This window comes from Fistularia commersonii, chromosome 34 (assembly GCF_037954325.1).
Source record: "Fistularia commersonii isolate RoL2024-O1a breed Wild chromosome 34, RoL_Fcom_v1.0, whole genome shotgun sequence".
Classification (NCBI taxonomy): domain Eukaryota; kingdom Metazoa; phylum Chordata; class Actinopteri; order Syngnathiformes; family Fistulariidae; genus Fistularia; species Fistularia commersonii.
The window spans coordinates 2,314,517-2,330,222 of NC_141317.1; the positions used below are offsets into that span (position 1 = coordinate 2,314,517).

General features: G+C 41.1%; 1 protein-coding gene across 11 annotated transcripts in view; it reads right to left on the minus strand.

Moving 5' to 3' along the window:
* Positions 1-1,003: 1,003 nt before the first annotated feature.
* The window catches only part of chl1a (cell adhesion molecule L1-like a), a 34,814-nt gene continuing 20,111 nt past the window's right edge, over positions 1,004-15,706 (minus strand). For 2 of the 11 annotated variants that reach the window (XM_086141808.1, XM_086141800.1), the window contains 8 exons: positions 14,543-14,725; positions 9,816-9,860; positions 9,363-9,425; positions 8,807-8,920; positions 8,307-8,468; positions 7,814-7,945; positions 6,709-6,781; positions 1,004-1,767 (listed from right to left, as the gene is read on the minus strand). In XM_086141808.1, coding sequence (XP_085997934.1) covers positions 1,554-1,767; positions 6,709-6,781; positions 7,814-7,945; positions 8,307-8,468; positions 8,807-8,920; positions 9,363-9,425; positions 9,816-9,860; positions 14,543-14,725 — 986 coding nt within the window. In that variant the 3' untranslated portion in view covers positions 1,004-1,553. Of the gene's footprint in view, positions 1,804-6,460; positions 6,531-6,708; positions 6,782-7,768; positions 7,946-8,306; positions 8,469-8,806; positions 8,921-9,362; positions 9,426-9,815; positions 9,861-14,542; positions 14,726-15,706 lie in introns of all 11 variants that reach the window. The other 9 variants (XM_086141798.1, XM_086141797.1, XM_086141804.1 and 6 more) reach the window with 8 other exon arrangements.

Here is a 15,706-nt window from a genome sequence, read left to right on the forward strand (position 1 = left end):
CACGTGCGCGTTGAGGTCCCCCAGTAAGATGAGGGAGTCCCCAACAGGAGCGCTCTCTAGCAGCACCCCTAGGCAACTACCCACCCTTTTAGGGTGAATAGGCACACAAAACAGTCAGAACCTGTCCCCCAAACCCAAACGCGGAGGGAGGCTTCACGACGGTGAAACAATATCCCCACACCTGCCCAACGCCTCTTACCAGGGGCAACCCCAGAGTGGTAAAGAGTCCAACCCCTCTTGAGAAGCCTGGTTCCAGAACCTGAGCCGTGCGTTGAGGTGAGTCCAACTTTATCTCCCTTTCAACCTCGTACACAAATTCCGGGTCCTTCCCCGCCCGAGAGGTAACATTAGATCCAGCTTGTGCAGCCGCAGATCGGACTGCCAAGGTCCCCCGCTCCGGCTACCACCCAGCTCACATCGCACCTAACCCCTATGGTCCCTCCTATGGGTGGTGAACCCAAGGGAGGGAGGACCCGCGTTGCCCTTTCGGCCGCGCCCCGCGGGTGCAAGCCCAGCCACCGGGCACTCGACATGGAGCCCTTGCTCTGCGTATCGGCCCGTTGATCCATGTCCGGGCAAAGGAAAAACAGCTCCATTCATCTTATTCATCACTTAGGTATTCTTCTTGAGTCACACTTTGTCTGGTCCCTCACCCAGGACCTGTTTTCTTTGGGTGACCCTACCATGAGCATAAAGTCCCCTACGACACAGATCCCAGGGAACACTGGGACACACAAACCCCTCCACCGTGATAAGGAGGCGCTTCGAGGAGGGCGCTGTGATGTGAAAGCTTATTCACCAATTACTGATTAAACAAGTTGCTTAAGCGAAATAATTTATCGTAGCGATGTTTCCAGGCTCACACTGATAGATCGTGAATATACTTGCGGTGACAGAGCTCCAGACACTTCTTGATCGAACATATGCGTATGTTTAACATGCGCTGGCATTTCTGTTAAACTGGCCGGGTGGTGAACGATTCGTGACGTGTGTTGCTCCAGTGTTTCATGTTTCTTGATAGGAGAGGATTTATGTTAAAAAAGCAGATACAGATACAAATAATAACAATTATCAGCATTTTCCTTGTAAACAACTTTTACACATTGTCATGTTCTGCGTTATCATGTAAATACATAGTACAAACAGAAAGTGAAAGGGCTGTAAGGCTCGAGAACAAATTCACAATCTTCATTACAGTCTTATAATCTGCACAGTATGTAAAATGACCATTGTTGTTGATGCATTTGAGTAAATCCAACTTTAACAAACTGCTGAGCAAAAAAAAAAAATGTACATCAGTCACTTGAAAGGTAAAAAAAAAATAATTACAACAATAAAATTCTTGAACACTGAAACGATACAGCTCATTCTCATACAGTATATAAAAAGAGGTTTAAGGTAGGTGTATTTATTCGAGTTCTGTTGCAAAACTTGCTTTAAAATCTGTGCATATTTGAGTAACCCCTCCCCCCCTTTATCTATAGCTATATTAATATCATGGAAGCTGAATTTTAAAAAAAATATCTTGAATAAGACCATTTAGAGTGTAACTTTTATGCAATAACAGGGTTGAGTCCACTTGCTTCATTCAACGACTCTCCATGCTTATGGTCAGAATATTCTCCGATAAATGAGCCGTCCTCGTTGTACTCTCCTCCTCCGTCGGCATAGTCGACCAAACTGTCTCTGCTGATGGCGTCCCCGACTGCAGCATCGCCATTCAGGGAACGAGAGCTTCTGCACTTCAGCGGCTGTTCCTCGCTATCACTGCCATCAACAACAGAAGAGGATTGTCCCGGTCAGCTGTGCAATACGTAAAAAAAAAAAATACTGTGTACCACATCTGCCCGATGGACCAACACATGACCCAAAAATGCTTTCTTTAACCTACAAGCAAGCACACACACACTTGAAAGCTGCATGTATAGCATGTATAACATACATAGAGACTACTGAATACATTGCTGGTGGAACAGAGTCCCTCACAAAGCAGGGTCTTATGGTTTCAACGCATCACTATGGGCAACAAGCAAGATGTCGATACAGCAGCTGCACAGCAGGGAAGGAAGCACAAGGGAGACAGGGAGGGCGTGCTACAATCACTTCAGCTAATTGCTAATTGCTAGGGCTTCAGGACCAAAGGCAATTTAAAATCTCTTTACAGCCAGCAATGGAAATTGCAAGAGTGCAGCTCATTCCGAGCAATGAGAACGAAGATGGGTCGGGCGGCGTGTGCGAGAATGTGTGTGTGTGTGTGTGTGTGTGTGTGAGGAGGGTTGAAGGTGAAGCCTGAGATTGAGAAAGGGAGAAGAAAGAGGGTGGAAAAGGTGGGGCATATACAATCCCAGACAAACAGCCTGTCATTCCTGGAATTCCCGTGGGTCCCACACTGGGGCTGAGGAGATTAGATGCCAATTTAAGGCTAGGCAACTGGCCAACTCACAGGTGTCTCAATACAAGACGTGGGGTCACCTCAAAACCCCGAGCATATTTTTCCTCCCTGTCCTGTTTTCTAATTCCCAAAACCATCCATGTTTGGTAACAACTCTCTCCCATTTGGTTTAGTATTCATAACACAGTGTGTCTGCGTTCAGAGGTGACACTCCCGCGGACGGTATATGATAGTGCCATCGGTGGCATTCTGTAGTTGACACCTTTTGTCAAATACGAGTGCAACATTTTGCGTAGCATTTTAGCACAGAGATGTGGTTCAGGCTGAGGTTTTGAACTAGGTTCCCATTCATGAGGTACTTTAATAAACCATCTTATCTATCCTATTTCATGAGACCATTTACCATGCAAGCCACATAAGGTCCGCTTTTCAACTCTTATCAAACCTTCTTTCTCTGACGACTCTAGAGCCCTGGAGATAAGTGGCTGTTATCTAAACGCAGTGGAATGCTGCCCGCCCACAGTGACTTTGAATACAGTGATAAAATGAGTCTCAGTACTTTTGAGCCCCGGCTCATTCGAGACCTTGGTTGGAATGGCACTCGGTCTCAGCTGCCGCCGCTGTGAAAAGATTTTCCTCCGACCCTACAAACAGGTGAGAGATGGAGTGGAGGTACATCACCGGGCAGAAAGTAATTAGATTTGTCATGCCATTGACCCATGCTGACTTGGTTTGGGGGCAGCGCAGAAACATAAGGTGCTCTCATAGTTGTGTTTATTTCAGTGGCATGCCAGAAAATTACAGGTTAAACTATACAAGGTGAAGGAATTAGATGTGGGAAAAGGTGCGCTTTTTAAAAAAGAAAATGAAAGACATAGAGACATATAGGGAAATAATTCATTATATCTTTTGGTGCATTTTGCTCTTGCAATGACACCTGGTGTTCTTGCAGCAGACAGGGGGGGCAAGAGACCGGTGGGCCGTCTCCAAAGAGAAATCGTCTGAAGCATAATTACCACTTGTCAACTCCCTGGACACACCGCATGCCAGTGGGTGGTTTATTGCCTTTAGACATTCAAAGGGCAAGAGAGAGCCCTGGATCCAGCAATGAAGCCAGGAAGACAGCATCCTAGTAAGGCTAAGGGCACTCTGGGGCGCCAGTAGTCAGCAGCTTCACCCAAGAAACCACGAGAGGCATTCTAAACAGTTGCAAACAGTTGCAGCCGAATGCAAACATCCTAAAACCTTCCAATGTCAACATGATAAAGTCAACACCCCTCTGTGTTTAATGAAGTCTGCATAAATATCACTGTTGCAAATGGCATGCAGTGATTTTAAACAGGTTATCTGTCTATCAAGCATCGCCCACATATAAAAACCACATATAAAAACACTTGACATGAATTACAATCGTTTTGAGTTTTCCTTTTTATAACTCCACAACAATACGTGCCGTATATATCCTCAAGATTTTTCACTCCGGCATGTCATTATGTTTTTTTAAGCTTCCCTGTGTTCAGTTTAGTATCTTTTGAGCAACTCCATCAGGGTTAAACCTCACGGAGCAAAACAGAATTCAAAGTTACTTCAACTTTGTTAGAGAGCTCCCTAGGCATCTGTGTTGCAGAGCCACTAGTCAAGACAAACATCCTATCCATTCTGCTGTTGGACAGTACAAACTGACTTATCACATTGTTGGACTATATAAAATCTATTTTCTGCGTTTTGAGACAGCTTGGGGTATGGTCGGGTTTTCCTGTGGAACAGACGTACAGTGTAGGCAAGAATTTACAGGAATGCAATTGGCAGTGATCATACGACTGTGAATAGCCACGTTCTAAATAACATGACAGACAGAATCCTCGCAGACAGAGGAGGCTATTTTTGGGTGACTTTTCTTCTACGCAAACACACACACACACACACAACACAATGTTGTCAATTGTGTTGTGTCAGTGTTGCTGTCAAGCAAAAGAGGAATCGGTTGATTTTTCCCTCTGTCAGCGCAAGAAAAACAATGAGAATTCAACGGCTATTTAAAAGCACCACCGCTGTCTGCTTTAGATTTTGAAGCCAAGTGTTTCACCCGTTTGCCACACTTAGTTCCCGTCCGTCTGATTAAATGTGAGATATTCTTAGATACCGTACAATTTAAATCAGTCCGTGTATCTGTGAAGTAAGATTATTCTTGAACTTACAAGAGCTCTCTGAATTGTAGATATCGGAGAAGATAAAATGTGATGTTAGCTTTGAACATAAGCATGCAGTGCTTATTTCACAGACCACATCTAAACTTTTCTTTCAGGTTGACTCCCCTCAGAGTCATCTTTCTTAATTGCAAGTGAATGAACCTAAACAAGAAACTGTTCGGCGGCTTAAAAAAAGATCTATTTTTGTTGACGAACCAATGAACATGTTACTTGTTAAATTAAATTTCCCCAAATCTTCTCCTATTCAGCACTAGGCCTCTGTTGGAGGTTAATAACTGACCACAGACAGAGATCATTACTAAAGGATTGTGTTAATGATGCGCTATATATTGTGCATCATATCTGGAAAGCACTTTATATTGTAGACAGGAGTGCACTCTCGCTTATCTTCTACTTTATTTGATAGGTCGGTATAATTTGCGGCTTATTACATGTATGATTAGACAGAATTAGACAGCTTGATCCTTCATGTTTGCAGAATTAGAATCAGGATGCATCTTCTAAACTGACACTTCCTCCCTTTTCTATTCCATAGTAACAGAGTGAACAGTAGTTGATAAAGCTGAATATGTTAGACTCATTTATGATTTTTCTAAGCCTCTATTATCTGAACGAAGTTTATGGATGTTACAATCTACAGCCGTGAAAAATTGTTCACCTCCCTGTGTTTGTTATTGATAAATACGCAGTGCTGTCTTCGGTGCTGAAGTAGCAGGCGGATTTATAATTTTGTCCTTTTCTCTCTGTCAGCTGACAGTTTTAAATTAGGGCAAGGACAGAGGGAAGATAACAGGATAAAATAGAAAGTACACACGTCGCTTTCATTGTTCATTCATCTACTGGCATTATCTAAGATTGCATTACACCTGGAATACAGTATATGGAGCAGTTTATAGAGTTATTGAGCAAAATAGGGCCGGTTTGTTTTGGCACATGCGAACACTGCAATCACATGCAGATAAGAGATAAAACAAAAAGACAGTGATCACTGTTGGTCACTAATATTACTGTCATGGAGCAGTTTGTTTACGGTGAAAATGCAGGCGGGCTCATAGATAGCGGAAAAAAAATCCTGTATATTTTAAAGTTTGTGGACGAACCGAATAATTTTGAATACTGAGTTTATATCCGGAGGGGTGAGAACTGTTTTGTAACTTCTCTGTCCAAGGAAAAGAACAGTTTAAAAATGAGGTTCTCAGACTTAAGGCTACTGAGTCGCCACAAACAAACCACAAAATAAGGGGGAGAAGAACAAAAACAGAAAAAAGATTTGTGTGAGTGTGTGTATGCATGTTGTTTGTGCACAGTTAATCCAATGCAGTACAATGTCTTTGGATAATTTGGTCTGATTGGTTCACGGTGTCTTTATTTCCAGGCTTTAATTTGCGGAGCAAACTGGGTCCAATTGAGAACGGTTGAAAAAGAGAAAAAAAAAAAAAAAAGAAAAATTAATTCATGAATATAAAAAGATGACAACCATTCAGGAGACGTCTCGGTGCAAGCCATACACTGTTCTAAAATAACAAAAGTTGTAGCTTTCAATTGAAAAATCTAACACCTCTCTCAAAAAGCTTGTGGTGCAGTACTGCATTAGTTTTATATCAGTAACTGTAAAAATAGTAGAGGGGATTACATCCATAAACACAGTACGGTCATGCAGTATGCCGTTGCATGGTATATGAGGCACAGAGGAGGACAGACATGAACAGGAATCCACAGATACCAGCACAATACTACTGAGTGTGCAACTACATAAATCAAGAACTAAGAACGATTTTCTCCAAGAAAAGTCAAACAAAAGGTTAACAATGCTTTTCTTGCGTTTTACCCACTACTTATATCTAGACTGTGTGATTACCTAGCCCATTACATGTTGAGAACATTGGCCTCTAGGCTGATCCTGGTAAGGCTCATGAATGCAAGGTTTGCTTTTGAGACAGGAGAGAAAAAAACAAGACCGTGAAATTATGCGGTGAGGTATTTAATCACTAGAAATGAAACATTATCAGTGTTTTCATTCATATGGCATGATTTTAATATATTTCAGGGCATAAAAGAGCACTCTGGCACTGCAGAGTTTCTCTAAAGGGTAATAGTGCAACTCACCTGTATTCACAGAAGGTATCATCATTCATTGGTTGCGTCTCCTCATCAGAATGGAGGTCTTCCTTTTCTTTTACTGCAGGAAGAGTAGAGGAGATATTTCAGTAACAATGTGGAACATCACCACATTCATATGCTTTGTATAAATGAATAGTGTGTCACGACCTCAAACCATTTGTACAATCTGATTTAAATAACCATAGAGCTTCATGTGCAAAATATTTCTAATGGAAAATAGCTTGTCAGTAACACATATTCTTAATCACGCACAGGGTAATTTTCTATAAAGCAAAGTCCCTTGATTGAATTTTAGTACAATCAGTTCTGAAAAATCTGGGCCATAGAAATCTTTTCACCTGTGTATCCCCAAAATGGACTGAACGAAAAAAAAGCACAAAAAAAAAGTTGCCTAGCAAGAATGGGGGTTTCATGAAAAGAGCTGGATCGGCAACGTTGGGATCCGAATGAGCTTCTGAAAGTGTAGCGTGTCAAAAGCTAATGCGGGTGGAAACTGGATTGGCAGAAAGAAGACGGGAGAAGAAGTTGCTTGTAACAAAAAAAAAATGTTTGAGTAGATGAAACTTTGCAGTTCGGTGCCACACTGAGACTGAATTTGGCTCTGATAGAAGTCAGAGAAAGAGCAAGGGAGGTTCTGAACAGTGAAGACTTTGAAAGGTGTGGAAAGCGACCCGGCTTTTTCATTCCAACCGCTGACAGGATATACATTGGGGCCGAACTCACGGAGGCACACAAATAATTCCGAATGCGCTCAAAGAACACCTCCTGCGAGCATGTCACGGGCCGGTTATTCAGGGTTAACAGCCTTTAGACATGCAGGAATAGTGCTGAATCAGGCAGGATGGGGGTTCAGGGTTGAGGCCCATTACTCTCTCAGAGAGTAATCCAAAATTACATCGAAACTCAGCGACAAAGATTTCAATTCACCTTGAGTATAAATCACAAAATTAGCATTAATAAATGGAAAGTACATTTTAGATTCATTTTGGTTTACTCTCCATCATGAATATATTGGGGACCCAACCCTGGTGAAAGATTAACTGACCTTTTTCCATGGAGAACCTGTCTTGTTGCTGGAGCGGTGGCGTACCTGCATACTTGCCACCTTTGTTTTTCCACAAGAAGCAGGCCGTGAGCACAATGAGGGTGAGGAGCGCGACAGCACACAGAGTCCCAATTAACATGGCATTGCTGGAAGAGCTGCTACCCTTAATTGTCAGGACTGCAAAAAAAAGAAACAAAACAGCAAAATAAAGAATTTAAACACCGGCCTCTCTGAGTATGACAATCCCCTGTGGCACTCCTCATACAAGTTTATCTTTGACTGAAAACATGGATTTGGGTTTGAAAGGATGTTCTGTTGTTGTATTTGACTCAAATTCCCTTCAGCTACTACGCTCCACGCCGAAAGAATATGAGATGGAAAGGGGAAAAAAAAAAATGCACAATGCACGCGGATGCGAGAAACTCACACATTTTCCACCCTCAATATCCATTTGTCAGTGGTATGCCGGGATTGTTATGGAAGGCTAGAGGTGAACTCTCTAAATTCTACTGACTGCAGCACCTTTCTCTCCTCTCACCTTTGAATCGTGTCTGGATAACGTCTTCGAAAATGCTAGCATTATCGATCAGCTTCTTGGCCATTAGGCGCACTGTGTACACCGTCCCTGGTTTGAGCCCATCAATTATGTGGAAACTTTGAGTGGTGTTTACGGCCTCCGAAATCCGCCAGCTACCATCACCTATACAGCGAAGCACAAGAAGTGCACATGCAGCAAGTCTGTGTTAGTGTTCGTCCCGGTGAAAATGATGTAACGGGTCGCGGCCGGGTTAGAAGTTGCTCCAAAATTCTGTTTTTGTCATGCTGTACTTTATAAACAACTTTAAATGTATACCTGTAGCAGGGATGACGGGGAAATCACTGAAGTAGGCAGGCAAACATTAGCTAATGTAAAGCTTACAGGGTTTTATTTTTTAGCTGTTTAGAGAAAATCTCCACAGTCACTGCAAATACGCATGACGTTGCCGAAAATTCCGATCGCTGTTTAGCGAGATGGCGATGGGGGGGGGAGAAGCTTACGGTTATTCATATAAGCCACATAAAGCTGCGAGTCCTTCTGCTCCTCTGTGGCAGTCCAGCTGATTTTGGCATAGGTGTCACTCACATACGAGCTTATGTTTAACAGGCCTGGAACTGACAGAGAGAAGAAATGGGGGGTGGGGGAAAGGGAGGGAAGGAAAACAGACACAACGCAACAGGAGAAAGGCAGCAGGGAGAGGAGATTAGGGGAGGCAAATAGGATCCCCCTGCAGTTTCAGAATAGTGCCACCAAAAGGAACTCTTCAAGACGACAGTTCAAAAAGCAACCGCGAGCCTCAGACTTAATTGAGTGGAACTGGATTTTGGCTCATAAAAAGGTAGATACAGAGATCGTGGGCGGGAATGACATAGAGTCTTCACTCTGTCTTAGAGCAAAGCTGGCATTTCCTGACGCCCACCCTAACAAGAGCAAATGCTGGAAGAAGTTGAAGCAACTCCGTGTCTTGAATCCCATTGTTAGTTGAAAGTTCAGGTACATCAAGATGACATCACAGGGAAATCATTGGCTGTGCATGTGTGAGTGGGAGCAATATACCTAAAGGAGGTTGAGTTGAATTTCCTGGGAGAGAGGTAGGAAAGGAAAGAGAGCACTTGTGGCCTGGAATGAAAGAGAATCCTGAGATGTTAGATCTATTGCTACCGTCTTGTCAGGTCTAATAACTATTATGGTTCTATATACCGAACAAGGGCGGGATAGTTAGAGCTGCTATAAAAACTAATAGCAACTAGGGAAGAGCACCGCACTTGACTATAAACAAGCAACAACCAAAGCTCGGTGAAGAGCCAAATACCACGAAGTTTGGAAGTTCGAACTTCAATGGCACCTTCACGACAGGGTCTAAATATTCCCTCCCGCTACAAATGACATTTGCCAAGTGCATAAAAAGACACAAGGATCTAAGCGGCACAGACGAACCAACAACCCTGGTCTATCTCAAACACTGCCTCTATGGTAGCGAGCGGGAGCACTGCAGGCTGTGGTACGTACTGTTTGAAACAGGGGGCACAGTTGCAGTTGCAGTTGCAGACACATCTTTCAGAGGGATTAAGAAAAGAGAATTAAATGAAGCAGAAGACGATATAAATGGAACACCAGCTCTAAGAGTTGGAGACCAAGTGCAACCGTACACACATGCGTGCCCATGGGTGGGTGGGGGCGCATGAGAGCAGCACACTCCAAAAACACTTCTACATGCAGGTAGATCCCTGCCTATGTGAACACCGTGTTAATACTGTGCGGCCGGAATGAGAAAATAATCCAACCCAGGGCATGATTTTATCCCGCAATGGTAAAGCCTGCAGTCATGCAGTCATAATGGGTTTCGAGGGGACACCTCTGTCTCCTTTTTACTAAGAGGATGTTTTGATCTGAAACAGAGCAAACGACAATAGCATGTTAAAATTCTGTTGTTGATAATCACTTAAGAACGCCTGGCTGTGATAATCCATCTTTTGATTTTTTTTTCATATTTTTTCCATTAATAAATCAACAAACTAGCATTCTAGGAGTTAAGCAGATTTGTGTAGCTCACAAGATTTTCTTTCATGTTGAAATTGGAAAATAAAGTGAAATGTATATGCATGTTTACTATGGGGACATTTTCCTCATGGTAGTTGCAAACACAAGAGCGTGTATGTATTCATGACCATGCCCCGTTGCATGAATTTTAAGCCTATTATGGGAAATCTGTAACCAAAACTTTTATTATTTTTCTAAGGGAACGTTTCCATCAACTGCAAGTTCAAAACCACCGGCAACTATGTCGGAGATAACAACGTGGGTGCTCGAATCTAGTGTCAAAGAGCAAATAATTTAATCTCAGGAGGAGCTGCTTAGTTGTCTGTGACTGTAGACGTATATGCTCTTTCTGCCTTTTTTTCTAGTTTGCAACCAACTTTAGCTCTCCTCCTTTCTTATCTCCTGAGACCTGATGGAGGAAAATAGATATTTTTCTTTCTTGTCTGCCATACTTTTTTGCTTTGGCTATTAGCGGTTCACTCATTTTTGGCGTCTTTCTCATAGACACGTCACCCTGACCCCTCTGCTTTCTTCTCTGTCATCTCAGTCGCTCACTTTGCATTACAAGCTTCTCAAACCGAGACACACACACACATTTGCTTTTGTACCAGAACCCAGCTGTGTAATTTGCCAAAACTACTGTAAAATCAGTCCGTCAAACTTGACAACACCCAACCGCAAAGGTGAAATCCATGATGGACCCTCCCACGTGTTTTTTTCTTTGTCACTCCATCACCCCCTTTTAATGTCTCCAAGTTCTTGCACTTGCTGCTATTCGTACTCATAAATTACCCGTGTGTGTTGCGTCTCACTCACCCCGAGGACGGCACTTCCTAAACAAAACCATTTGATCTTCCCACAGAGATTCAGCCCGACTGCATTTACAAACAATGAATCTTATGGCTCTCGGGCTGGATGTCCACCGACAAAAAAATAGACATCATCTCAGAGGAAATATAAAAGCCAGGTTGTAATGAATGACCTTTATTAGAAATCTGAGGTATTGAGAAGATAATTCTTTTGTGTTTATATTTTTTTTTGTCCGTCAGCTGATAGAAGCACAAGAAATTACCTTAAATTATTAACTGTTAACAAATGGGGGGAAAAGGTAAGGATCCATGTACTAAAATTGACTGATGATCACTAATAAGTCAACATAAGCGCAGAATGAAAATTTGATGGGTTTGGCAACAGCTTATAGAAAAACTCATAAAATCACTGATAGACAGGCGCTTGGTGTTCTATTTCTCCATTTTTAACATTTGATACTTTAAGGTTGTTAAAATGACATAGGTGGGAAAGTTGGTATGGCTTCAGATTCAGGTTTCTTGAGTAATTTTTCTTTGTCTGCTACTAAATCTGCCAGCTGGTCAGTGTGCTTTTGTTGTTGACCCTATATTAATGCCTTAGGCAACGTATGCAGTTTACTAGACTGTTCTAAACACTCAAATAATCCTATCAACATCGATCCACCACCCTTGATGGGTAATCTGTAAGGTGACAAGGGAAGTAATATAATATACAGGACTGTCGCAGAAAATTAGAATATTGTGATAAAGTTCTTTATCTTCTGAAACAATAATTACTTTTTCATGGTATTCTAATATTTTGAAATAGGATTTTTGAGTTTTCTTAAGATGTAAGCCATAATCAGGAATATTAAAATAATAAAAGGCTTGCAATATATCAGTTGATTTGTAATGAATCCAGAATGTATGACATTTTTGTTTTTGTAATTGCATCACAGAAGATAAAAAACTTCATCACGCTATTCTAATTTTCTGAGACAGTCCTGTATGCTGTATGCCATGGTAGACAGATGAGCTTTTAACAGATGAAGGAAACCTCAATGAGTGAGATGGATGGATGGATGGATGGATGGATGGATGGATGGATGGATGGATGGATGGATGGATGGATGGATGGATGGATGGATGGATGGATTGGCAGATAAGTAAGTAGGTCGGTAGGTAGGTAATTTATTAATCCCAGAGGGAAAAAAATTGTGATTTGATTAGGGATATTGGCACCAAATTACTGTTCCACCTCCTAATAGTGATATCGGAGCAATGTATAACAGTAATGGTGGGGTGGCTAAGATGACTGGCGCTGTTCATATGGTGTGGGTCGTCTGTTCCAATGTTCAGATAAATTGGGCAGAATTCGAAGGATTCGAGATTATTAGTAAAGATGCCTGGTTTATTGTTTTTGTTAATAATAGAAGAACCATGCCCCCTTATTCAGGATCCCTGACAATCAGACAAGGAAGAGCCACGCAGACCTGAGAGCTCCTTGTCAGAGCAGATAATTTGGCAGACATCCCTACACCCAGCTTAAGGGGCCCTCAGTTAATTAAAGTGGCAGACAGTATGATAATAGGCTGTATGGAACAGAATGTAAATCAAGATATCTGTCATATTAAAAGGGGTTATGATACCTAATGTACATATGAAAGAAATGTCGATCTCTTTTTGACAAGAGAAGACGTAAAGTATTATGGTAAATGTTAAAACATGAGATATTTTTTAAAGAAATATCTCAGACTATCTCTGGCTATCCAGCCACAGGTCCATTGCTTCTTGCTTACATGATTCTCTAAAATTTGTATTGGTAGAAATATGAGAAAAAAAACTGAAAACTAAAATCAATGTCAGAATTAAGCCATTACATTTCTACCGAGATCATAAAGATGTATTTAGGTGGTAACTATTACAACACATGACTATGTTGATACAATTTACCTGACATGACCATTATAATTTATCATTATTACTTTTTTCAAATAAGATAACATCTAGTTATTAAGATTATTAGATCTCCAAAGGGATTTGTATCAGTGCCTGGCATGGCTGTCATCCTTTACAAACACCCGATAAAAACACGAGGACAAATACACATCTATGAATAATATATTTAGTAACATCCCATCTACAGCTCAATGGATTCAACATGACAGGCTCTGACTTGTTATCAATTTACAATCGAAATAAAGACCTGCACAACAAATAATAATAAGATGTAACCATGGACTGTGGATAGAGTAGTTTTAATTACTGAGAAAAAAACTATGAGAATAAGATTTCCGTTCATATACAGGACTGTCTCAGAAAATTAGAATATTGTGATAAAGTTCTTTATCTTCTGTAATGAAATTCCAAAAACAAAACTGTCATACATTCTGGATTCATTACAAATCAGCTGAAATATTGCAAGCCTTTTATTATATTAATATTGCTGATTATGGCGTACATCTTAAGAAAACTCAAAAATCCTATCTCAAAATATTAGAATATCATGAAAAAGTAATTGTTGTTTTTTTTTAATTGCATTACAGAAGATAAAGAACTTAATCATAATGTTCAAATTTTCTGAGACAGTCCTGTATATTTTTGTGTATGTGTATGTAGTGTGTGTGTATATATATATATACATATACATATATATATATATATATATATATATATATGTATATATTGTAGCAAGTCACAAATGTTGGGGTTAATGTTGATGTTTGTTTTCTGTGTGATTTTGGGGGTTGCTGGGATTTTTGTGGGTGTGGTTTGGGTTGCAATGAATTCTGTTTTATTTTACCTGGAATTGAGCGGGAGCAGTTAGTTGCATCGCAGGCTCGTGTTGCGTGGCCGTGGCTAACAACAGCTATTGCTCATTAAACAGACGTTTTACCATCACACAGGTTTTTTCCTGACTAAAACGCTACAATATGTATGTATACACACACTGTATATTACTGTGTTTACCATGATTTATCATACTCACATAGATGGACAATTTTACAATAACATGCGCATCTACAGAATTTCCATTACAACACAGCCTGTACATCAAATTACCTGCTCGCACAGCACGTTGTTCATTCATTCATTCAATCAGGCAGTACCCTTACAACTCCAAGCATCCCTTTCATATGGATTGATCCAATTTATGAATTATTTCCCTCAGGAATAAGAAAACATTTTATGATTTCATATCCTCAAAAAATGTTTGGAGGAAACAGTCAAACTTTTCAGGAGATGATGGAATGCAAAAGTATAAGGATGCCTTTATTATCATAAAGTGTGACTGTGCGTGTTTTGCTTCAAAAAAGACCACGACTGCAGCTCTTGAATTAAAAACACAGCAAAGTGCAACTTATTAACTATACCATCGCCACAGATATGTGGGTTTTATCCACTCACCTATGGGAGTGACTGTCATGTTCTCCTGCACAAGCCATGGTCCACAACCTACTCGGGTGCAGGCGCTGAGGTGGAAGCGGTAAAGGCTGCCTTCCTTTAAGCCCTGAAGCTGCCAATGAGTGGTGTCAGGCCCAGTGATGTTCATCTCCTGGGAATCCACCACCTCCATTGTGGTCTCATTAACTATTGAGGAAGGAGAAAGATGTCATGTCAGTTCATGTGGCATGAGTGAGGCTGGAACAGATAGACGTCGAAAAAGTCATCAGTGTTGGCACATGTTGTACGTTAATGGAACACAACTATAATGAGGGTCAATAGTCGAGGGAGGGAGGAGATGAAGAGGTGTCATGCTTGCTCATGCAGAAAGTAAAGGTAGCAGATACGTGTCATGACAGGTGAGCTGCGAAGGAATACATTACGAAGAACGGTAAGAGGAGATGAAAGTAGATGATAGAAAGCTCAAAAGAAGAGGGTAGAGGCATAAACAAGAGGCAACGGCTGGAAATAGGAGAGGGGAAGGAAGGGAAAGCGAGGAGATACAGTGACGATTAGGTTGGAAAATAACAGATAAGAAGAATGCAAAAATCACAAGTTATGCTGGAAAAGGCAGAATAAAAATAAAGTGGGGGGAAATGACAAATGTAGTGAGAGCGGTAGAAAGAAATCAAAATAGTAGCAATCACAAGCAGCATAACATATCACCAAACATGCATTATAGATCAAAGTACAGTAAGTGCGTGTGTGTGTGTGTGTGTGTGTGTGTGTGGGTGTGTAGACTGTAGAAAGCAGCACGTTTCTCCTGCAACCGTCCTTTACTGATATCATTACTGAGCTGCAGTTGAAATGCAGGTGAGAGCAAGATTAAGTTCCAGGTCCACTGTGCCACTTCATGAAATTTGCGTTTGCAACACAGAGCACTGGAAATTTTAGATGCGGAACAAGCCTCATTACTTTGTGCATTTATTATTTTCATTTTTTTTATAACTACACAAAAGTAAAGTCTCTCTTACAAGCTTTAACACAAAACAACAGTGAGAATATGCCTTGGTCTCATGGCAATTTTCTTTGTTTTTTTTTTTTTTTACCCATGACACCCACATGCTGCATAGTATGTGTATATCTGTGTAAAGTTTGACATCTGATACGGGGAAAAACAAAAACAAG